This window comes from Condylostylus longicornis, unplaced genomic scaffold, assembly GCF_029603195.1.
Source record: "Condylostylus longicornis isolate FDR11 unplaced genomic scaffold, ASM2960319v2 ptg000040l, whole genome shotgun sequence".
NCBI lineage: Eukaryota > Metazoa > Arthropoda > Insecta > Diptera > Dolichopodidae > Condylostylus > Condylostylus longicornis.
Genome location: NW_026578009.1, coordinates 7,334,096 through 7,360,223, shown reverse-complemented (window position 1 = coordinate 7,360,223; position 26,128 = coordinate 7,334,096). Strand labels below are relative to the sequence as shown.

The window sequence follows — 26,128 nt, the reverse complement described above, 5'->3', positions numbered from 1 at the left end:
TTTCTTCAAAACACTTCTGGTTTTTAATAAATACTAAAATATTTTTTTTTCGTACCAATTTTCTTCACACCCAGTTATTTGAAATTAAATTTTTTTGGCAATTCTGACAAAGAAAATATAAAATATTACGTAGTTGAATATTTATTTTATTTTATTTTATATTGTCTCGTCTGATGTAATGAAATTAAAACTTACGTTACTACTTAAAAACTTTAGTTCTGAATGTAAATAAAAATTTACTTTGGATAAAAAGAAATAAAAAAAATCATTTAATGAAGAACAACAGAAATTGAAATTTAAAAGTTTGGTTAAAAAGTTGATTTGTCTACTACATAAAATTTTTCGTTGGCAAAAACTAAATTAACTAGTGCGATATTCGTAAATTAGAAGAAATAGAATAAGCAGAACTTAATGAAAAGTTAGCGTATAAATAAATATATCAAAGATAATGCCTATGCATACAATACAATATTTACTTAACATAACATATCATAAAAAAGCGTTTCTTATTTTTGCTTTTAAATAAATCAAATTAAAATTTAATAATGTTTGCAAAAATGGATATTTATCTTCTTTTTTTTATAGTTCATGCTCCTAAAATATTTTTTCTATTTGAGTAAAAATAGTAAAATAGTATATTTTTTTTTCGTTTTTCGTTCTGATAATACACATAGTATATAATTTTTATTTATTTTTTTTTATAATAGTATAACAGATAATAGTAGTATTATTTGTTCTTGAAAGAAGTAATAAATTTTTTTTAAGTTTCAAAAGTTAGTGATTCATTTTCTAGTTTTTATTTTAATATTTATTGTTTTTATGATTTGTAGCTTTTCCTTTCCTAGTATGTATTTAAAAAAATTAGTATTTCTATTGGTTTTTTCCTTTTCGAAAATTTTACAATAATATACAAAAACATTTTTATTATTAATTTTAAAAACTAAGTTTGTTTTAAATAATATTAATATGAACATTTACATACATATGTTAATTATATTTCACTATGTTGTATTTTTAATTCGATTTTGCTGAATACGGACTTCCAACAGACGTCGGTGGAGTAGGTGTTGTGATATTTCTAATACCATCCCCTTCACATATATATTTACCTAAAAAGTTTTTATTTTATTTAATTTAGGTCCCATAATAATACATAATTCTCAAAATAAAGTAAAACTTACCAGCCACAAATCTTCTTTTAACTAATGATAACCTGTAACCAGTTCCTACCAATTCGAATTCGATACCAGATAAAGTTGTTCCTTCACAATTAAATTGCACAGTCAAAGTTGAAGGAGTTGAAGGACCATTACGAACTTCTAATCTTGCTCTTAACGTTCCAATACCGTTGCCTTCAGAATGTTGAGAAATATCTGTGAAATTCCAAACTAAACGATTGGATTCTCCAAGCCTTAAAAAATAAAAAAAAAAACAATTAATTAAAAGAAAGCAAACACAGCAGAAAAGTTTTTTTTTTAAAAAGGTACACACCAAACTGAATGAGGTTTTGATTGGACATTTTTAACATCACCATCAACCGGCACTGATATAATTAAGTTTAATAATGATGATGGAGATGCCATAGCATGGCTATTATATTTGTAATCAATTTTTAATGCTGTGTGAGTCGGTTCACATTTCCAATAACTAACTAATTGAAATGGACATGAAGATGCACCTAACTTAGATTTAATCATATATTTTAATATATCAACATTAAAATATGATGCATTCGGATTTTGTTCAGATTGGCGTCTCAATAATGCTGTTAACGCATTCATATCAAATTCTAACATTGTACTAAAACTAGTCGATTGCAATTTATCTCTAGAAAAAATAATACAAAAAACGATCATAATAAAAATAACTTTTTTTTTTATAAACTGTACTTACATTTGAACTAATTGCTTATTTGGAATTAAATTTTCAAGATTTTGTGTATGTTTAATTCGAAAACCTAATTTGGCTGGATTCGGATTGTTTGCTAGTATACTAACAATTCCCGCTGGAAATGATAACATCATATCACCAGACATTTTAACTTGACATCGAGATTCATCACTACCTCTACAATAATTAAAAATAAGTTAAATAATCGAATTTAATAAATAAAAAAACTTAAGGAATTGACTCTCAAACCTAAAGTAAGCATGAATTATTTCGTGAAAGGCAACAGCCAAAGGTATTGTATCAGTCATTCCAATTGTTAGTGGCGATGGACCACGCGATGATCCAATACCAACAGCAGTACGAAATTCCATGCTACCAACACTGTCAGCTCGTGACATTGAAGAAGGGCTAACACGGCCACGAATAGCCGCTTCAGACCTTCGTGAAGGTGGTCTAGGAATTGCTATACTGCTTGCAGATGTCGGGGTTGGTATTTGCCTACTGCTTGCTTTTGATAAAGTAGCCGAAGCTGGTGCTGACGCACTTATTTCTCCTATTTCAGTTGAAAATATGTCACCTAAGTCAGCATATCTAACATAATAAAATAAAATTTTTTAATCCTGTATATGAAAATACTACTAAATTTATATTGAATTCACCTGGAGTTATTGGATACTGATAAAGTTGGACTTTGTAAAGGTGCGTAAGGATGTACAGTTGTCGGTGTTGATGCATTTGATGCACCAGGACTTTGCTGTTGATATGAATTATTTGAATGGGTTGATTGTAAATGTTGACTATGCTGTTGATGAAATAAAGTTAGACCGAGTAAATCAATGCTCGGTTTTTCACCCAATTTTTGTGAAACAGATTGTGATCGTTTCATTTCGTGGTTGTCAGAAGTTGAACCACCACGATTCTTTTATATACATATAATTTTTTCGTTTTGTTATATATGATTTTTTTACATAATAGCATGCATTTAAATGATATGTAGCGGTAGAAATACATAATATATGATTTTATTTTGGTAGTGTATGTATGTATGTATGTATAAATAAAAGAGCCAAACAACAACACATAGCGATAGTAAACGTAAAGCCATTTTTATAGTAAAATAATTTTGTTGAGTTACATAAAAATAAGTTATAAATAAATATTAAATTTTAACTAAATATATTAAAAAAATAGCAGAAATGTTATAAAGAAAAATATGTTTTATATTAAATACAAAAATCTACTACGATGATCACCAACAACTTTAGAAGTTGAGAATTTTATAATTTTTTGTATAAATTTTTTTAATAGTTTTTAAAATTAAGATAACGATACAATTTCCTTTTTCTATTAGAAAAAAATAACTAATTAAAACAAAAATATTTAAAAATTTAACACAAACCCAATTTTAAGGTTTTTCATAATATTTAAAAAACCAAAAAGTTTGGAAAAAGATTAAAATTTCAACAAACATAAATTAAGCTCAAAGCATGTATCTATTAAACTAATATAGTTTTACTTAAATACGATGAAGTATTTTAATGTTCAATTCTAAAATCAAAGGTACTAAAAGCAATTCAACGCTATATTTAGATTTAATTGTATTGAGGCAGTTGAATCTGAAGTAACCAGAAATATTGTATTGTCTTAGACCCCAAAAATTATTAAAATGAATAAAAATATCTTTGGTGTACAATATTTTAAAAATATATTCACTGTCAATTAGAATAATATTATCAGGAATAGAGCACTCTAAATTTCAGTGCTATACATTATTTTCTTTGTGTTACTTCCAAGATTTTGAAATTATTTGCAAAGCTTAAAGCTATGAAAGCATTATGTAGAATAATTAACATTACTCAAATGTTTTTTGTTTAATGTTGAAAATAAACAACTGAAACGTTTTAAATATTTTGACAAAATCTTACAGAATCCTTTTTGAACGCATATAAAGTGTAAAATAATTATTATAATCAAATTATAAATTCTTTCAATTACAGAAATTAGATGGGAATAAAATAAACATATTACTTCTATTTCAATATAAAACAAAAATACCATAAATGATTTCAATTTACAATAAAAAACAACAACAACATTTAAAATATTTTTAATGAAAGTGTTTTGTTTCATAGATGAAAAGTCTGATCCAAAAACATAATTCTGAATAAGATTACTGTTTGAAATTTGTATATGTGATTGATTTCTTACCGAAAGAACTCCAATCGGTGATAAGGAAATATTTCCAACAGTAGCTCTTAATTCATCAACGCTAGCTGATATTGGTGCTGTACCATTATTTAATGGTTTGATTTCGACATGAATTTTTCGTTCAGGTTTGTCATTATCAGAATCAGAATCTGAACTTGAGTAAAAGTTACCTAAAAAATAGATTATGAATTATAAATTTTTTTTTTTCAATTAATTTATATTATTATTATAATTACCCTTCTCTCTTTCATCATTCCAGCTGGTTTCTTTATTTCTAGGTTTAATACTGTATCCATCTTCATCGACTTCGGGAGTTGCTGTAGGAGCTATTCCACTTGTTGCAGTATTTGAATTTGTAAAATTCACATTTGCTGTTGTTGTAGCCGGAGTTTGTACAGGACTATTTTCATTATTCTTTTGATCAGATTTCTCATCTCTAAGTGCATTTACAAAAAAATATTAATTAAAAAAATAAAAGAGAAAATTTATCGTTAAGCAATTATTATTATACAAACATTTATTATTATATTACATTTTGTTATTTTTATAATTTAACTCAGACACATATTTATTTTAATCTAATTTTATTCTTGAAACACCGCTTTTGTTACTATATTTTAGTTTCATTATTCTAAACGAGATTAGTGCTTAAAACATAAAATTATAAAAACTTTTTTCCAATTTTATTAATATTTTCGAAATATTTTCAATTTTCTCTTTACAATCATTGATATTCAAAATAATATAAACATCGTATCAATGTTTCAAGATAATTTTATTTCGAATATTGATTTTTAAAATAATACTTGTAACTTTGCATAATTACTTACATTATTATATTCTCATCTTTGTTACTCGATGTTTCAGTGTCTTTCTTTTTCTTGGATTTTTTTGTTTTAGCTTTATCTCTTCGGCTACGTAAAATTCCTGAAACTAAATTATCTGTATTAAGAAAAAAATAAATTCTAAATCAAAATGTTATACAGCAATTTTTTTTCAATTAAAAAAAATATCATTTTTAATTTATTACTTTTCTTCAATTATAAAAATATTTTTACTTTTCTTTAAATGATGCATTTCTAGTATATGTAAATCAAAAAATTAGAAATGAAACGTTGAAGAGAAAAAAAAAAAGGAAACTAAAAGTGTAAAAACAAATTATTAAAAAACAAATAAAAATGTTTAAGTATTAACAAAAACTATAATTATAATTATATATATAATTATATATATATACTTTTGTATATATTCCTAAAAACCAAAACCATTCTGGTTAGAACACAATTTTACTTTCTTATTTGAAATTAAAACTGTTTGTTAGAATAAAAATTCTTTATAATTTTGTTAATTGATAAAAATTAACACTATCAACTATGATATCATTTAAATGCACATATTCATTCTGAATTGTTATTATAATACAAACAATAAGTTTGCAAGGTTAAGAAGTTATTGCTGATTCATTTTGATTGACGATTTCAGAACTCTACATAGTTCCGAAAAATATGTAACTTTTATAAATTTATTATTGTAAATAATTAGCAAATCAATATCGAAGTTCGTATCAAACGCTCATAAATGTTGGCAAAAAATTGTAAGTATTGCGAATACTTATTTTGTAATTATTGATAAATCAACAGAGCATGTTATTTATTACATTAATCTATTTTATTACATTCTAACACATTTCATTAAAATATTTAATAATTTAAATTTTTTTTGAAATGTTAGTAATTAATGTTTCAAAGTTTATTGAAAAAACTTCCAATAATATACTTACAATCCATCTAAATTTACTACTCGTAATTAAAAAATTTTGTACAGTTTCACAAATTCACAATTAAAAATTTCAGATTACTAAAACAATATTTCGCATTTATATTTTCTTTTAAATAATTTTACTTTTAATAAACACAAACTCTTAAATATTGTACGAAGATATGATTTGAGTCAAATATCGCTAATTTAAAAAATAATAAGTGCAAAATCAGCCTATTAACTTTTTATTCTAATGTGATTAATTAATATGGAAAAATAAAGATTATGTTCAAAATTATATGTGATTTATAATTATGAGTCATAGGAAGAGAAACTCCTAACAAAAAAAGTATAATCATAAATTAATAATGTGAAAACACAAAAAATGCGGCCAGAATTTTTTTTATTACAGTGCAATACATGAAAAAAACGACGCATAATTTTAAAATGAAATTTAAAATTTATTAAAATTTAAGTTGAGTTTACAAATCTTCAAAACAGAATGGAAATTTTCTTTTTTTAAGACAATAATTCTATTTTTGTAAAAAAAATTGAGAAAAATTTTCAGTTATTCCGTTAAATTCATTATTTCTTGGCCTTACTCAAGAAGTTATTTAAGAATAAAATTAAGAAAAAATTAAGAAAATTAAAAAACTTTTTTAAAAAAAAAATTATAACGTGGAAAACAAAAAAAAAATACTTAATTGCCAAAAATTAAAATGCAATCATAAACATTTTGAGTTTAAAATGTAAAAAAAAGAAATTTTGTATAGAAGTTTTGTACAACAGCAACGTTTTTTATGAATTAACAAAGATTGTTGTTTAAAAAATATTCTTACTCAAGCTACTACACTGGCAGTATAAGGCCACAGGTAATATAAGGACACCGAGGGAGCGGTTCTCATTTTCTTCTTATGTTTTGTATTTTGTTAATAAAATTTTCACTGTCCTTTTCTATATTAAGGAATTTGCAAATACATAAATGTACATGCACAAAAATGTTAGAGTTTGATTTTGGTATTTGTAAAAGAAAAAATCAAAAAAAGGGAAGTTTTCATTAAAAAAAAATATATCCTTAAAAAGATTTTGTTTTTTTTGAACTGTTAAAACAAAAATTTTTCTTTTTAATTCCGTGTCGCCAATTCTTCCGTTTAGGAGAAATCAGCTTATGATTGCGTGGCTTTATACTATACCAGAGCAGTGCTCAAATAGAAGATAGCAACTTTTTTTACATTGTGCAATTATATGATTAATACTATAAAACGTCTTCTACATATGTATTAAAATTAAAAAATATTAAGGTAAGATATTTACTAAAGAAAAAAATAAGGAAAAAAGACATTTTTATTTACTTGGCTATTAAGATTTAATGATTATGGTTAAGTGCATGTTTATTAAATCAGTTCTCTTATACTTAGAACTACAGTGCGATATTTAAAAAAATAGTTCTGCCAATAGCAACGCCTGTTTGGAAGTCTAAGAGTGCTAAAACAAAAAATTACAAAAAAACAAGGTATTCTGTAGCAGAATTTCCCAAGAGTTACAAATTAAACTGGTCTATTTTTTGCTGTATAGTAACAAAAATGGGGTATGATTGTAATTCTAACTAAAATTTAGATCTAACTAAATTCTGTAATTCTAACTAAATTTTTTTTTGTTTTTGATTTCTTTAAATACCAAACAAAAATTCATAGTAATTTAAAATGCGAATTTATAATTTTTACACAGCATTATTAATTCATGTTTTATGAATTATTATAGAAAACTGACTGTTTTACAAAATATAATTTTAATCAACTTGAAGATTAAATTATGATACTATAATATTTTTATAGTATTATCATATAAACTCAAGAATTCATAAGAATTTTTTTTATAAAGTTTTTGGGCACATTAAAAGTCAAGCAATAATTGTTATTATTGTTTTATGCAATTCACATTAATTTTATAAAATTATTATTAAAAAAAAAAATAGAATAAATTAAATTAAAAAAAAAATTAAAAGCAAAGGAAAATAACTAATTAATAAGAAGGCAAAAGAGTACATTTATTTTTAATTGAAATAAGAAATTTAAACTTCAATTAAAAAGCTATTATAATATTTGAATATTATTATTAATCGATATAAATTTTATTTTCAAATTTAACTACTATCATCAAATATCAGATATTTTTTATTTTCCAAAATTTTAATATTTATTATTTATTTCGGATATATTTTATAATTAATATTAATAATAGTTAGCTTATCATCGGGATTTGTACTATTTATTTGATATATGAGGTTGTTTTTATATATGTATGTAAAAATTTATACTGGACCTTCCCGCCCACTTTCCTTCTCTGCTGAAATAGATTACAGGCAGGATAGGTATATATATATATATATATATACAGTAACAAAATTAAAAATAATAAAAAATTATAATTTAATTTATTTTAAGAAAATTGTTAGTATAGAAAATTATTAGCAGGTTATGAAAGTTAATAAGTTAAAAACAATAAATCAACTAAAACAAAAATAAACAAACAAACTAATAAAAATATTATTAATATGATTATTATCAATTTATATAAATATATAACCTTTTTAATAAACGAGTAGATATCTAACGTACAAAAAAATCAAAAACTCTTACTTTCAATATTTCTCATATGCGATCATGCAATAAAATTGTATAAATTTGTTTATAACTTTTAAAATTATCTATATGGCTTAATATTCTTTAAACTACAAAATATTTAAGATAATCAAAATTACATAATGTATATAAATTTGAGTAATTTTTATTTATTTAATTCGTATAAATAATTTAATTCTAATTGAAATACGAATAAATTGAATAAATTTAATCATCATATAAATTGTTTCGTGCATAAAATATAGAATTGTGCTAAATTTATTTAAGCATATATATTAAATTAAAATATTGAAATAATTTGAGATATTATTATAAATTAAGATTTTGTAAATATAAAATAAAAAAATTTTAAAGAAATCAAACTTTTTTATTAAATGTTTGAATAGCGATTTTTAGCTAAGAAGACAAAGAATAAAATAGGAAAATTAAATTTGTAGTAGCTAGTTGTTTATTAATTCAAATTTTATAAAAGTTGATTTAACTTGATTCAAATGAATATATAAATCATTAAGTGCAACAATGATTAAGTTGAAACACACTCTTAACTTTTTATTTTTTTTTTATATAATTAATATTATATATAACAAATTTTTAATATAAGAGCTCTTAAAAATTTTTTATATTTTTTATTAATTAATATTTTACTTTGCTGAATAATTAATATGTACATTTTTACATGAAAACTATATTATAATATTTATTGTACTCACTCATGCAATAATCTTAGATCTATATATACTTCAATACTAACTATATCAATCATCTTACAGTGTATAAAAGTGCAGCCAAATTAATTTACTTCTAATACTTATCAAAATTTACATATATAAAATACTAAACATTTTAAATACATACTAGGAATAAATAAGTGCAAAAAAATGTAGGGAAGTTTTCCAAGAATGAATAGAAATATTTTTTTTTTCTGTTTGTTTACAAAATCCACTAGATTTTCCTATTTTTCCTCAATTCAATTAAAGATTGAATTTAATCAGAATTTCTTAAATTAAAAAAGAAAATTTCAATTAAGAAAACGATAATTAATATTACAAATATTTTATTTGATGCAAAAAGGAAATTGTAATTAGCTTGTAGAATTTCATTTTTTAACAAAAATTTGCTGAAGAAAGGTAATAATTAAAAATATAAATTGGAATCATAGGTAATGAAAACAAATCGAATTCAAATTAAAAAAAGGAAAGTGTATTAATGCATGAGGAAAAATATTAAATGAAAAAAGCAAATCTGAAATAAAGAAGTACATACATGTCTTGTGTATGAAACAGAAGATTTTCGATAACTTAGTTCTAACTTGTATGTTGATATAAAACATATTCTGAAAATGAAAATTGTGCTTAAAGTTCTAAAGGAGTTTTTAAGTTTTTTTATAAGAACTGAAAAAATATTATAAATTAGAAGAACAGCATAATAGAACAATCTTGGATATTGAAAAATTACTCGAGCTTGGTACAAATCTGCAAAAGTAAAATACATATTCAGTTTCTGTAAACATGTAAGTATGTGTGAAAATATTTTCAAAATTTAATTTAAAACTTTAAATGCATGTTTGAATTATAGAAAATCCTAATCATTTTATTATAATTACAATAAATGCAATTCTAGTAAATATTCTACTGAAAATTCGTTGTGTATCACACCGTTAACAAAAAATCATTAAAGACTTCATTTTGTTTATTAAGTTACAAAATATAAATATTCATTCTTTCGTATGATTGCTTTTTAATAAAGTATTTGCTTAAGTACTTATTTACATATATAAAAAGAATTTTTTTATACTACCCAAAATAAATATTAAAACAGAGTTCTTTGAAATATAAGAAAAAAACAATAAAGGTGGTTTAAAAGCAAAATTATTATTTAATAAGCCTACAATATTTTAAAGTAAAATATAAGCCGTTTACGAAAATATTAATTTGAAATTATTTTTCAAAATTAAAATCAAATTTTGTGAGGAAATCAAAATTAAAAGAGAATCGTATTTCTTAATTTGAGAAAAAATAAATTAAAAAATAATAAAAGAAAAAAAAATCCAATTACATTTTGAACCTCTTAATAAAGGATTCCTTCCAATTTGTGAAATATTTTGATTGGACAAGCCTTGTTCATTCGGGCTCGTTGGAGCTGACAAGGCTTCAACCTGTTCACGGCTTTCCCGGCTTCCTGCAAAATATTTTTTTTTGTGGTTTCGTTTTTGTATTTTTTGTTTTTGTTTTTTTTTTCTTACTTCTGAACTATCATACATTTGATTTGATTTTATATGTATTTATATGTATATTATGTAATATTCTTTACAAATATGAGAAAACAAAACAATTAAATTTTACAATGAAATTAACAAAAAAACTAAATAAACAATTAAACAAAACTTAAAACTAAACGAGAAAACATACATACAGATAAAATGAGAAAATATCAGGAAAAACATTAAAAATTTTTTAGAAAAATAAGTTTTTAATAAAATAATAAGATTAAAAGGAATTTTAAAGGTCTTTTTTAAGGGAAGATTTTAAAAAAAAATCTTCATTACTACAAAACTGCACTTTTTTTTTATCAACAAACACAAATATTTTTTTTTTTAATTCGAGGATTTATATTTTGAAATAATGCCTTAAATTTTAAAATTTGTTTTATATTATGTCTTAAATTTTTTTTATTTACAGATCAGTGAATGAAATTAAAATTATACTTAAAAAAAGTTAATAAATTTGAAAATTGAATTTAAAATTATTCGCTAATTTTGTGAAACAAGTTAAATGTAATTAAAATATAAAACAATTCGATTAGATTAGATTTCATATCTTCATTAACAATATTTGTAACAAATTATTAACTACTAGTATGAAATAATCGTATAGATTTATTGGATTTAAAAATTTTTTATCATTTTTAGGTTACAAAGTAATGCAAAATTGTTACAACATAAAAGATTACGAATTTTTAGCTAAGCAACAGTTTCCATTTAAAAAATTAAATTATTCTAAATTGTAAATTACTAGTTTTAAATTTTAATAAGAAAATATGTATAACAAACTTTTAAGACCATATTTAACATTGCTAAATGAAAATTATATTTTGTAATTTACTAAATAGCAAGTTTTTGCAAATTATTGAATTTTTTTCTTTATCTAAATTAATAATTTTACATTTAATTAACAATTTTTTTGAAATAAATAGGTTATAATTTTAATTTCCTCAAGAGATCTGAAAATTTAAATAAAAGACATAAAATTTATAAAATATATCTTTTATGAAACAGAATTTTCGAAAGTAAAATACGATGGTACATAGTAACTAACTTACATAATTCTAATAATAATAATTGTTTTACTACAAAAAAAAAAAACATTTTTTCTTGCAAAGAACAAACATTTTATTTGATATTAAGCCTTTCTCTAACAAAATCATATAAGAAAAAGTTTAAAAAAATATTTAGGTGTCATGGAAAACTTTCAAGTTAATTGGAAGCAAACTGATACAAAGTTATGATGGAAAAAAAAAACAGAATAAATAAAAGTTTTTTCACTTAAAAGCGTGATCTTGCCGGTTGGACATTCATTTAAATTGTGCGAATAATGAAACAAAAAATGTATTGAATTATTATATGCTTTTGAATTGAATTTTAACTTGATGGGTTTTATAAAAATGCTCGTGCAATTTCAACTATATTATATAATATTATATTTATAGTAAAACTTTTACTTTCTTTTTAATTTTTCATTTTGTTTGTAATACTAATATAACTCATTATTAGAAATAACATATAAATTAAATTTTAATATAACATTAAAAATAATTTCGTTGATTTGATTAATTTTTTTTTTCTAGTTTTTGATACAATATTATTAAAAAGTGCAAATTACGGGGTATAAACACAAGTTATTGTTTTGTGTCTCTATTGAATCAGAGTTAGTTATTTTGCTGTTGAAAAGCAAAAAGCGCAAATGTAATATTTGTTTAAAAAGGCATTTATAATAATTTATGTAATAAAATAAAAAATACATTAAGAGGATATTTGTAAAATTTGAAATAAACAATAGTTAATTGAATTTAATTAAATAATTTAAAATTAATTATTATTGAAAAGGGAAAAAACACGGTATTTCTTATAACATTTTTTTATCTAGTCAATGTTTTAAACTTTATAAAAACTTTATATAAACTCAAAAATTCAAATTAATTCTATTTGACAAATATCCTAAATTAAAATAAAATTAAAACAATAAACAAAATTAAGAAAAAAGTGAATTAAACTTAAACTTAAACGTATGGAGCGCAATTAAAACAAGAATTAATAATTAGAAATGTTAAAATGGGGAAGTTACAAAAAAAAATAAGCATAATTATAAGTAAGTAAGGAATTAAAAATTAAGAAGTTAATGAAAATACAGGAAAAAAGTAAGTTATTTTAAAATAGTTTAAAAATATTTTGAACATTAACATAAAAAATGAATTTCTTTTTTATAAAAACGTATAATGAAAGTAGTATCTTCAAAATCAAAAGAAAAAAATTATTTAATTAATTGAAAATGAAAAAAAAAATGTGTCAACGAAAGTATGTTTGCAATCTGATTTTTAAAAATTTTTTAAGAAAACAAGAGCAGCGCATTTTATTATTTTGCAGCGGCACGCCAACAAAAGCAACTTTGTTAACATTCAAAATATTTTTCATAGTAAACTATTATTGTCTTTTATTTTTTTTTTTTGACTATTATAAGTGATGAATAGAACAGCAGAAAATTAAAGATTTTGAAAAATATTTTTTTCCTTTTGCAAAGCAAAATAAAAAAAATAATTTTGTGAAAAATTTGAAGATTTGCTTTTTTTCTTTTTGTGTTTTTTTTAAAAAAATTGTTTTTTTTTTTTTTTCATTATTGCAATTACCCTGGGAATTAGACATGAAGAGATTTAGAAGGGAAGTAGTACGGCGGGAAGATTTTGTTTGTTGTATTGGTTGCTGTACTTGTGGCGACGACGTTTGTTGCTGATGTTGGGTAGATTGTTGTTGTTGTTGATGTTGTTGATGAAGTTGCGATGAAACTTTTGATGTTTGCTGTTGCTGTTCATTTTGTTGTTGACCTTTTTCTAAATTTATATTTTTTTTTTAAATATTGATACATATTTGTATTTTCATATTTTTTAAAAACTTTGAAAAATTTATACTTTTCAAATTCGGAAAAAAAAAATCTTTAAAAAAAATCTTTTATTTTTCTTTGCTTTTAATTTTCGTGTGAAAGTAAATTAAGTACCAATTATTTTTTAAATTAAAAAATGTTAATTGGGATATTTCAAAATATTTAACACTAAATTGCAAAAAAAAAAACTAATATAATGTAAAATTTACATTGATTTTGTATAACTTTGGTTTTAGGTAGTTGATTTACTAATATTAGAAATTTTCAGAATTAAAATTAAAAAAAAAAAATATATCCAAAAATATTTAAATACCTATTTTTATATTAAAATACTTTAAAATACATGTGTATTTTCAAATTTTCAAATAAACCACAGATCAAAAATGTATTTATGTTTTGTAACAATCATTTAGTGTTAATTTTCCGAAAAATTATGCAACTATAAAACTATACCAATAGTAATCATAAAAAATTAATCCAAAAATTTAAATGATTCGTGGTTATCAATTTGAAATTTTTATACTTTGTCATACAAACATAATTGGAAACAAATTCATATCGTTCGGAAGTAATTTATTTTTTTATTGTGGAAAAAACTGATCTTATAAAAGTATATTAACTTTAAATAGTATTAACTTTCAGTCACAAAATATTTTAGATACGTCAACTTGTAAATATATGTATTTATTTGTCATATAATTAATATAACTGCGATTTTTTTAAATAAAATGGTAATTATAATAATCCATTTTAGAACAAAAACAGCTGCAATAGTGGTTATATATTCAGTATTGCTTATAATTCTGTATTTCTAATAATAGTTAAATTAAAAAACTATATTGCAAAAAATAATATACTATATCCAGAGACAAACGAATAATAAAGTAATTAATGAAATGACATAATATAATGCTTAAACACTATGAAATTACTTTATGGAAATAGACAGGTGGCAATACGCAAACAAAATGAAATAATTAAAATTTTTAAAAATGTATATTAAAAAAAAAAAATTATATTTAAACTGAAAATAGGAAATAGCAAAGAAACAATGTTGTTTTTAAAAAGAAAAACATACTTGGGACAGTATTTGTTGATGAAAATGAAATATTATGTTCAGACAATTGACTTAAAGCTGGTGAAATATACGAACTTTGTATTGTGTCCTGGTTTTGTTGTTGATTTGTATGCTGCTGCTGAAGCTGATTTGGGTTACCTTCTGAATTGAATGCTCCATTACCGCTTACATTTGAAGTTGTATTGTCTTGATTTAAATTTGTATTAGTTATCGCAGCGTTTGGTTTTTCGGAATGTTTAGATGGAATATTTGATGAAAACCAGTTTCTTAAATTTGCTCTTACTGTGCTTGTTACTGAGTTTGGTTCAGGTGATACACCTCTACTACCAGGACCGCCGCCCCCACTTGTACCTAAAACCTTTTGTTGAGATGTTACTGATGGCACTGGACTTACTAAGGCATTTGTCGCTCCTGATACAGAACCAGCTGCACCAGTGGAATGTACTGATTGATGTGATTGTTGTTGATGATGCAATTGATTCACTTGACTTAACTGATTTACAAAAGATGTATTGCTATGTGTTTGATTTGAAGAATGCAAAGATGAAACTACTGGAGTTGTGCTTGATGATGGCGCCGATGACAAGTTTATTAATTCAAGTTCAGTGATTTCTGATTAATATATATACATGTTTGTATTATATGTATATATATATATATATATACACATATGTATATTTTTTTGTTGTTGTATTTATGTTGTTTTTGGTCCATTGATTTTAACATTTATTTATTCACAGTTGTTTGTGTTAGGTTTTTTGTTGTGTTATTTATTTTTTATTTCAAACCAAAAAATATACACACAAAATCAAAAGAAAAAAGTATAAGTAATAAAACGTATATGTTATTCAAAATTAAAACATATAATATTTAGTAAAATTAAAATTAAAAACTATCTCTAGCATTTTTTATATTTTTTTAAAAGAATTTGTATGTACCATGCCTTGCATTTTTATTAAGAATTCTATTATGGCAAACAAAAATTTCTTATCCTAACAAGCAAATTTTTTCTAAAACATTAAACGAGCAAAAACATTAATATTATACAGCTAGAAATAATATCGGCACTCTAGTTTTTTATTAATTTTATGTCTTCGATAATTTTATGCCTTATAATTTTATGAAAAAAATGCATAGGCACACAGTATAAAGCAAATTATAAATTTTAAAATTTTTTTTAATACTTTTTTCTTTCTATTAATAAAACAAACTAACTGCTTACCTGGTTTTTCTAGACCAGTATATTTATTTAACACAAATTGTTCCAACAATTTATCAACACTCATATCAAGAAACTGTCTCTTGAATTCACTATGAACCTAAAAATAAAATAAAAGCAAATAGTAATCCTTCAAAACATTCATTATGTATCAAATCTCACCTGTCCAACCATATCGTGGTTGGTTTGTACAAGTTCTAAATATGTTGATAAAAACTCTCTCATTTGCCGTAAATGTGCTTCTTCGATTTCTTGGAATCTCTAAAATGTTAACGTAATTTTTATTTGTTAAGTATATTTTATAATGAATTATGTATGTCTGAGATATAATTTATTTTAAATTTTCTCCTTTATATGGTATAATAAATTTTTATAATTCTAAGAAGAACTGAAGTTCTAAAATAGCTATTTCGATTGGATCATGTTTTGGATTTAAATTTCTGGACAGTTTATTTAATCTATTTCATAAATTATCGACTTTAAAGACATTCAAAACTCTTTAAATAGAAAAATATTTTCCAAAAGAAATGTTTTAATTCTAAATTTCTATAGTTAAACAATGCAAAACACTTGCAAATATTTTTTTATGTAAGCATTTCATGATTCATTCCCCTTAAGTTGAATCACAAAATCAAATCGAAATATAATTTAAAACTTGCATTACATTAATTACAAAATAATTAATAAACCCGATTATAATTATATTATTAATTAAAAATTGTACTTATATTAAAATATTATTATTTAACTTTCAAATTGCATATGTAAAAAAATAATACTCACTCTACACGTTGCAGTCATTTTGTTTTCAAATTCTAGCTTAATAGGTGCATGTTTATCCATCAAATTTTTATAATCATCTTGTAATTTTTTCAATTTTGTTTCAACTTTTTCAATATCTTTCGAAGTACCATTTTCTTTTCGTAATTTTTCCAATTCTTGCATTTTATTTGTATATAAATCTTTTGATTTTTGAACAGCCTGTGTAGATGATTGCATTGCTTGAACAGCTTCTAATGTACTTGATTCTTCATCTTTGACTAATTTATGTTTTTTATGTAATTCATCAGCATATTTACTTATATCTTTAACTAATTCACTTAGTTTTTGTACCATTTGTAAATGCAAATTCGATAAACGTTCTGCTGAACTCTTTAATATACCCCATATTGGGGCAAACGTTCCATTTAGAGTACCAGAACCAGCTTTATGGGCTAATTTTGTCATCAATTTAGAATTTTGTTCCTCAACATTGGTTTTCTCTCGAAAAAAATCTGATAATTCTTTGCTAGCAACAAATCCAAATTTCATATTGTGATAAAGAACATCATAGCCATTGTTTTTTTCTCCCTAAAACAATTGATGAAATCTTATTAGTTTGATTATTTAAAAAATTAATTAACTTAATGAAAATTAAAATAAATATTAGATGTACCATATTTCACTTGTTTTATTTAAATAAGTTGAAAATAATTAATGTGTTCTCATGTATTGTTAGTTGTATTAAACAATTAACACTAACAATTGATGTGTGTTGAAAAATCGGAACTAAAATTCAAATAAATATACGCCCATAACTTATATACTTAAAAATTTACAGTTGAATTGCAAATTTATCATTATTTTATAATTTTATCTAGTGAAGTATTTGATTCTTTTTATTATTTTAAAAAAGTGTTAAATGATAATTTTTTAACTACTCTTATCTAACCTTTTACCAAAAAAGTTATAGAATTTTACAGTTCACTCCTTACATTGTAATTCAATTCTTTTCAATTTCTAATATTCAATATTTTTAAAATAATATAAAAATTTAAAGAAATTTAAAATGAATTACCATCCTTCCAAACATTCATAAAACGATCCTACTATATTAAAATCATGTACCGTTTGTAGGTTCCTATTAAAGAATATAAGCAAAGGTTTCTATCAAATAGAACATGCATACATAACAATATTATGGAAAGCATATAAACATATTGACAAAGTAATAATACTACTGCATGAAATAAAAACTATAGGGAATATATGTATATATTATTTACCTAACAACTGTTTTAAAGTTTCAATTGGTTTAAAAACCATGTTAGTGCAATTTAACTAAAGTTGCAGTTTGTATCAAGAAAAATGGGTACATTGATTTTAAAATTTTATTTTAAAATTTGTGCAATAAAAAAAATATTCGTTTTGTATACTCACCCAAAAATAATCATTAAAATCGACCGTCATCTTGAAAATATACAAAATTTTCTGTTTTCTTAATTTTCAGCGTATAAGTTCTCAAATATCTTTTTGTTAAATCTTATTTTCAAGCTTCTACTTAATTTGCTCGTTAATTAATACAATTTCAAAAAAATCAATAAATATTACTTATAACAAACATCTAACTAATTAAATTTAAATTTGAAATAAATTTTAAATAAACATTTAAATTGAACATGACTTGTATCTTATATCTTTCAATAATGAAAACACAACGTTACAAAAACAATAAAAAATTAAAACTGCAGTTAGCGACCAATCTTAAAATTTTGAATATTCACGTCACATGCAGATTTTCTTTTTATAAAAGAACATTAGTAAAACAAAAAAAAAATAAATAATTTTATCAATATTTCTTCTTTTTTTTCTCTTTTTTTCAGATTTAAATTTTTTTGCTGGTATCGTATTTTAATTTTATTTTGTGATTGTTTCCATTTGAGGTGCAGGAAATAGTAATCTTACATCTTATTGTCGTTGAACAACAATGTCTTGAAATTAGTGTTTTTACAAGTAATTATAATATTCAACTGATACTTGGGTTTTTTCGCAATCTGAAAAATAAAATATCTGATATTGAAAATAATATTTAGTATACGATAAATTTAATATACATATGTAAGTAGGTATTCAAATTTCTAAAATATTAAAAATTTGTTTAGTTTTGTCATATACTTAATAATAAATTATATATATAAGTAGGCTACCTACCTTCTATGCCTACATAATATTGAAATTTGAATTGAATCAATAATATATAACTTGCTACAATTAAAATTATAAATTTATTTATTTCAATTAAAATTTAAAACTTACATGTATTACTACGTAGCTATAGCCAGGTATAATTTGTTATCTTGGTTTCATAAAATTATTAGAATATTTTGGACTCTAACTAGAAAAAAGGGGTTGTGTTTAAATTTCTCCCCTAGTTTTTTCTTAGTTTAAAACAAATTTAAATTTATATACTTAGGAATTATATAGGCAATTTATTGCAACTGAGGGTATAAAACTTATTTAAAACAATTCTAATGTTACCATATCTTTATTTGAATTGGGGAGCGATTATGGTTATACGCTCTTTCTAAGGTTCTAAGAGGAGTACTTATAATTTGATAGGTACATTGGTAAATACTTATAAATAGGTAAGTTTATCAAATTATATTATAATGAAACTATAAAGGATAAGCCGGCAGGCTAGTCACCTACCTAGTTAAACCTTATGACGCTATGAAACTAGTGCGTGAGAAATCATGCACTAGCCCTATGCTCCTTCTAGGAGTGAACAAAGGAAAAAAAAAAAAAAAAAAAAAAAAATAAAGGATAAGCCAAATTTTACTGAAATAAATGGACATACGACACCTGGCATCCTATCCAGAATATATTTCAAATTTAAAATTTTGATTTCTGGTAAATCATGAACTATAGATTGAATAGAGCATTGAATAAATAAATAACAATTCTAAATTAATAAATAAATCTAAAATAATAAATAAATCTCTAAATAAATAAATAACAACTTTATAATATCGGTGGTACTAATAAGTTAAATTCTTTTATTCTCAAACAAATAATATTCTTTATTCTAACAGAATCTTTTATTTCGTTGATTATAGAGCATATTTATGCAAAATACTTATCATAATATTGAAATTTATATACTATATAAGTAATTATAGACATATATATTTAGATAACTAAATTCTTATCAAATCTTTAAATAACAACAACATAATGTATTGCAAAATAAGAACCACCGTCACTAGTTAAAGTAAAACAAAAAAAATTGAATCACTGATAATAATAAGTGCCGCATAGGAGAAGCAAATAAGTATATTCAATTAATTTCAATGAATTACGAAGCTTCAATTGCATCCATTGACTTTATACAAGAAACATTTGACCTTTACAACATTGAATATAATATATGTATGATATCTTTCATAATATAAGTACAGATATGTATGTACAAAAAGAAAAAAACAAAAAGAAAATATTTTTCTCCCCACTATTGTAGTAGAAAATACTTTGCAATTCTTTTTGTATTATCATTATCAATGAAATTATAAAAAAACTACTAAATAATTAAAATTTTTAACTCAAAAGATTAGTGGCTAAATTAATTATATTTTTGGTTAATTTATTATCACATTTTGTTTGTTTACAGGAGATTTATAAAACGTTAGTGTAAATATGCACACTTACCTACCAACCTTAATTCTAAAATAAGATTTATTAAATTTTCTGATAGTCACAAGATCACATAAGCGAAAAAATTCTAAATATGTACATATATAAGTATGGAAGTATGAAAAATATAATGTTTTATTATTTTGTTTTTATAATTTATTGTATACTTCAAGTTACATACAATAAAGTGAACAAAAATTAACCAAACGAAGCAATTTTAATTATTTATTCTTTCTTCTCTTTTGATTAACCTTAAAAATGTAATTCAATTAAGTAGATAAAGGGACAGAATTTTTCAAATTTCTATTTTTTTAAAATTTCTAATAGTAAACTTTCTTTATAAACTTACTTTTTAATTACTTTTTAAAATGATTTCACTATGGCTACGTTTTTTTTTTTAAGAATAAAAAGATTGATTGTAATTTAAAATGACTTTTTTATTATTCGTTTCGTTCAGCAGCCCCTACTTTTAGTTAACAATTTTAAAAATGAATTTTGAACAAATTCAAAATGCCCAGTATTAGATCATCAATGAACAGTATTGTTTTTCATTTATATTTAAATTATGTTTTTTTATTCTATTATGTTTTTTAACTATTATATGTTTCTGTAATCTAAATTCTGAGGTTTCTTAAAAACCCATTGGATATGCTAAATATAATTACCTCAGAGTCTATGTGATTTAAACTTTTTACATTGATGAATGAACTACTTGTTAACATTAATTATGCACAAAAATTTATTTTTAATATATTTTAAAATAATTAGTTAATTATTTATAACAAGAATATAATAAAAATGGGTATTTTTTCGATACAAAAATTAAATCAATTTTCCTTCACCGAACCGAACTCATTTTTTCTGGCAATACTTCATATTTTCTGACAACAGCGACACTAGAAAAATTTAAAACATGACATATTAATTGTCAAAATATGTCTGCAAAATTCTATTTGGAACAATGCCATATTATATAAAAAAATCTTAAAATTATATTACAAGGCCATGATGTAAAAAGAACGAGATAAAAATCAAATATTAAAGGTAGATTTCCATTCAATCCGGACAATAACATTTTTATACAATAAAGAAAGTGCTGTTTATCCAACCAAAAACGTTGTACAAAAATATCGTTTTCTACTTATTCTGAAAATCTGACTTATCTCATTTTTTTTTATTAAACAAAACTTGTTAAACTTTTCAAATATTTGCACATATGTATCTGAGTATATTCGCTTCAGCTTTCAGTCAAAAATTATTTTTTTTAATTCAACCGAGTCGATTTTCCAATGAATCATTTTTAACCGGAAATTGATCTACAACTAAATTGGAGTATAATGAAAATCATATCAGATTTACTGTCAGATTTTTTAAATGTAAAATGCCGATAATTACTTTTTTGTGAAACTTTTAAACAGCGATAAATTTATTTTTATTTTGGTTACAATTTTCGTAGCAAATTATTTTAACCTAAAGTCGTCGTTATGTAAATATAATCATATGTTTTATCGTAGATTAAATCTAAGATTTTATCGTATATGTAAACCCATCTTTATCATCTTTCATTCAACCTCTTTCAAATCACTTGATTTTAATAATCTACTACATTTTGCACTAAGCGTTTTTTTATTTTTGACATTTTGCAGATTAGCCCAGCACAATGCACACGTTTCTGCATAATCAAAGTCAACAGTTCCTATTCAATTAAAAAGCCGGATCAAATGTTATTGTGGAAAAAATACCATACATTTTTGTTTTAATTTATTTGTAAAAAATTAAAATGCACACAAGTCATCAAACTACCCGACAATTTCTCCGGAAAACAAAACGCGGCAGCATATTGAAGGCATGATAGGTATAATTACTATTTAAACAAAAAACTAATCAATCGAAATTAAAGGTAGTTCGAGAGCATTATTTGCGTGACGACTTGAGTTGCGGTTCGAAGTTATGCAAAATTTGTTTCGAACTAGCAAGTGAAAGAAAGTTATCAAAGGATCCAAACATCCAAAGTACATTATTTCCATTTCCGCATTATTTGGTTTTGGACACTAACGTAGTTATTGATCAAATTGATGTTTTTGAAGAAAATATCATCTGCAATGTAATTATCCTGACAACTGTTTTAGATGAAGTGAAGAATAAAAGCAGTGCTATATACAAACGGTTTCGTGACATTATTAATTTCGACTCTAGAAATTTTTATGTGTTTGTAAATGAACACCACAAGTAAGTTTTCAAATGCATATATTTACATATAAACTTGTATAACTTTAATGTCTTTTTTTAACGTAGAGATACGTATGTTGAAAGAAAGAAAGGTGAAACTACTAATGACCGAAATGATAGAGCTATTAGAATTGCTACTAAGTGGTATGATAATCACTTAAAAGAATGCCAAAGTCATGAAGAAACTAAAAAAGTAACCAGAGTTGTTCTCTTAACTGATGACGCTGATAATCGTCGAAAAGCTGTAGAAGAAGGTATTTTAGTTGCTTCCGTCGAGGAGTATGTGCAATCGCTGACAGAACATCCAAATCTCCTGGATAAAATATCAAAAAAAAATTATGAATTTGAGAGCAGTAAGAAATCGCTTTTTCCACCTCATTTGACTGTTATGCAAATCCACAATGGTATAAAAAATTCAAAATTTTTACAAGGAGCTTTTATGGCTTCCAGAGAAAATTATCTAGAAGGACATGTAATGGTTGAAAAATTTGAAAAGCCGGTAAAATTTTTATATCAATTATTTTTTAATCAGAAACGTACTTAATTGAAAATTTTTCAATTAATCTTTTTTTAAATATAAGGTGCTCATACAAGGCAGAGAAAATTTGAATCGCGCTATTGATGGTGACACAGTTGCTATTGAAATATTACCCGAAGACGAGTGGTCTGCACCAAGTGAAATTGTACTTCAGGAAGATGAAAACGATCCTGGCGATATTTTAGAGGAAGAAGAAAATATTATTGATTCGCCTTCCAAAAAAATCGCAATTGAAAAATCACCTACAGGTCGTATAGTTGGTATTATTCGTCGAAAGTGGAGGCAATATTGTGGAATTCTTCAGAGCAATCCAATCGAAGGTTCAACAAAACATATTTTTGTACCAGCTGACAGGAAAATTCCTAAAGTGCGCGTTGAGACACGGCAAGCTCACAACTTGCTAATGCAAAGAATAATAGTAGCTGTAGACTCTTGGCCACGACACTCACGATACCCGCATGGGCACTTTGTCAGATCATTAGGTCCATTAGGCGACATTGAAACTGAAAATGAGGTCGTACTTTTAGAACATGATGTACCACATAGTAAATTTTCGGATGAAGTTTTAAGTTTTTTACCTCAGTTACCGTGGACTATAACCGAAGAAGTAAGATAAAAGAAATTTAATAAAAACTTAGAAATTTTAAGAATTAAATTTAAGTTGTTCGGGTTTTTCACATTGGAAAAACTAATATATTTTCCCAGAAAAACATTATGAATCTTAATTCAACTTCAAACCCAATTGCTATTAATTAAGTTGAAATATGATCTTATTCACCGTACTTTATCTTACTTTTGCTTCCCAGAAATTTATTAAAAAACAAATTTTTTTCATATCCTAAAGAACTTTTTAAAGTATTATATTTAATTCTGTATTTCGGATAATTTTAGGATTATGCAAAACGTGTTGACTTACGTGACCTTTATATATGTTCTGTTGATCCACCTGGATGTACTGATATTGATGATGCATTACATTGTCGTGAAATTTCACCAAATCTTTATGAAGTTGGAGTTCATATAGCCGACGTAAGCCACTTTATTAGACCAGGTAACGCTTTGGACCGAGAAGCAGCTCTACGAGGTACAACTGTTTATTTGGTGGGCAAAAGGATAGATATGGTTCCGGATTTACTTAGTTCAAATCTTTGTTCCTTACGCGGAAATGTTGAACGTTTTGCATTTTCCTGTATTTGGGAAATAGATGGCGATGCAAATATCATATCAAAAAGATATCATAAAAGTGTCATTAAATCTAAGGCAGCAATGACATATGAGCAAGCCCAAATAATTATAGATGATAAAAATCAAAATGACGACATTGCCAAATCTTTGCGTAATCTTAACAAGTTGGCAAAAATACTGAAAAAGAAGAGACTAGATAACGGGTAATAAATCAACAAAATAAATATTTAATTATCTTTCTGTATTCACCAAATGTTTTGATCAACAGTGCTTTAGTACTTGCATCGCCGGAAATTCGATTTCAAGTAGACAGTGAAACACATGATCCAATTGATGTGGAAGCAAAACAGATACGGGAAACAAATTCTATGGTAGAAGAATTTATGTTACTAGCAAATGTAACGGTGGCGGAACATATAGAAAGAGAATTTCCGGAGTGTGCTATGCTAAGACGTCATCCACGTCCATCTCAAAGTAATTTTGATCCACTTATTAAAGCAGGACGTAATCAAGGATTTGAAATTCATACGGAATCTGGTAAAGCTTTAGCAAATTCCTTAGACTTGGCCGTAAAAGAAGATAACCCCTATTTCAACACAATGTTGAGAATTCTGGCAACACGATGTATGATGCAAGCGCTATATTTTATAAGTGGTACGATTCAAAGAGAAGAATTTTTCCATTATGGCTTAGCTACTCCAATATATACACACTTTACATCTCCAATTAGAAGATATGCTGATATAATTGTGCACCGTTTGTTGGCAGCATCAATCGGAGCTGATAGCACATATGCAGAATTATTAGATAAAAAACAAAATGCGAACTTGTGTCAAAATTTGAATTATAGACATCGTATGGCACAATATGCAGGTCGTGCTTCTGTTGCCTTAAATACACATCTCTTCTTTCGTGGAAAAACACAGGAAGAGGAAGGGTGAGTAAAATTTTTTGATTTAATTTTCAATTTGTCGCTATTAATTATCATTTTATTATACTCTTTTTATCAATTTAGGTATGTTTTATTTGTACGTAAAAATGCTTTACAAATTCTTATACCGAAATTTGGGTTGGAAGGAACGATTTATTTAAATAAACCAAGTCAAGAAAAGGGATCTTTAAACGAAGTGAAGGCTTTGTTTGTTTATAATGAAGAAGTAAGTGCTTAGTTAAATTGAACACGAATTTATTTTTTTCTCTAGTTCTTACACATGAATTAGAATAGTTTCTAGTTATACGTGTACATTTTTTAATATTTGCAATTTAAGGAACACACGCAAACATGTGGAAATGTTACTTTCCACTCCTTCGATCCAGTTACTGTTAGGTTGAGTTTAGATTCGTCAAATGTTCAACACGAAAAATTAGTTTTTCAATTAGTTAAACCATACATTGAAGGTTTCAGTACCGTCCCAATAGATAGTGTAATGCCCGAAGGGGAATTACCAATTGAAGCAAATGTATCCACAGAAAAAACTCAAAAACAAGATGTCACCAAGAGGAAGAAAATGTCAAAACTAGTAGCAATGCAAACAGGAGAAAATGAAGAGCCTCGTAAAAAGAGTAAAAAAGGGAAATGAAATATTATTGAAATGAATTGATTAATTTAAAATTTTTAAATAAATATAAAAATTTTTCATAATTAAAAACTAATATTTTTTTCACATTGATCCTTTAAAAATTCAATATTTAACCAAAAAATTGAAAGATAGAAGCCAGATAATTGCCATCTTATAGATGGATAATTAATTGTGTGTTTGGTTCATACTTTTAGAACTCCAA

The 26,128-nt window shown here is 24.2% G+C and overlaps 2 protein-coding genes across 18 annotated transcripts; one reads left to right on the top strand and one right to left on the bottom strand.

Moving 5' to 3' along the window:
* Positions 1-717: 717 nt before the first annotated feature.
* On the bottom strand, positions 718-21,258 carry LOC129609662 (F-BAR domain only protein 2). Of its 17 annotated transcripts, none has more exons than XM_055521724.1 (17): positions 21,060-21,258; positions 18,145-18,774; positions 16,729-17,295; positions 16,108-16,206; positions 15,949-16,045; positions 14,727-15,338; positions 13,398-13,598; positions 10,554-10,676; positions 4,929-5,040; positions 4,335-4,534; positions 4,099-4,268; positions 2,550-2,809; positions 2,140-2,481; positions 1,894-2,067; positions 1,492-1,827; positions 1,182-1,411; positions 718-1,109 (listed from the first exon to the last, which is right to left on the bottom strand). In XM_055521724.1, exons 2-17 carry the CDS (start codon positions 18,172-18,174, stop codon positions 1,015-1,017), a joined length of 3,648 nt encoding a protein of 1,215 aa, XP_055377699.1. In that variant the 5' UTR covers positions 18,175-18,774; positions 21,060-21,258; the 3' UTR covers positions 718-1,014. The 17 variants fall into 17 exon arrangements, with proteins under 17 accessions (XP_055377699.1, XP_055377696.1, XP_055377702.1 ...); XM_055521721.1 differs by having other exon boundaries at positions 18,145-18,758; XM_055521727.1 differs by having other exon boundaries at positions 4,929-5,031; positions 18,145-18,758.
* An 810-nt stretch (positions 21,259-22,068) lies between these two features.
* Positions 22,069-25,974, top strand: LOC129609575 (exosome complex exonuclease RRP44). The gene is made up of 8 exons (XM_055521571.1): positions 22,069-22,240; positions 22,295-22,623; positions 22,690-23,122; positions 23,205-23,768; positions 24,053-24,549; positions 24,615-25,283; positions 25,362-25,503; positions 25,615-25,974. The coding sequence occupies exons 1-8, from the start codon at positions 22,175-22,177 to the stop codon at positions 25,924-25,926; spliced, it is 3,012 nt and encodes a 1,003-aa protein (XP_055377546.1). The 5' UTR covers positions 22,069-22,174; the 3' UTR covers positions 25,927-25,974.
* Positions 25,975-26,128: the final 154 nt, after the last annotated feature.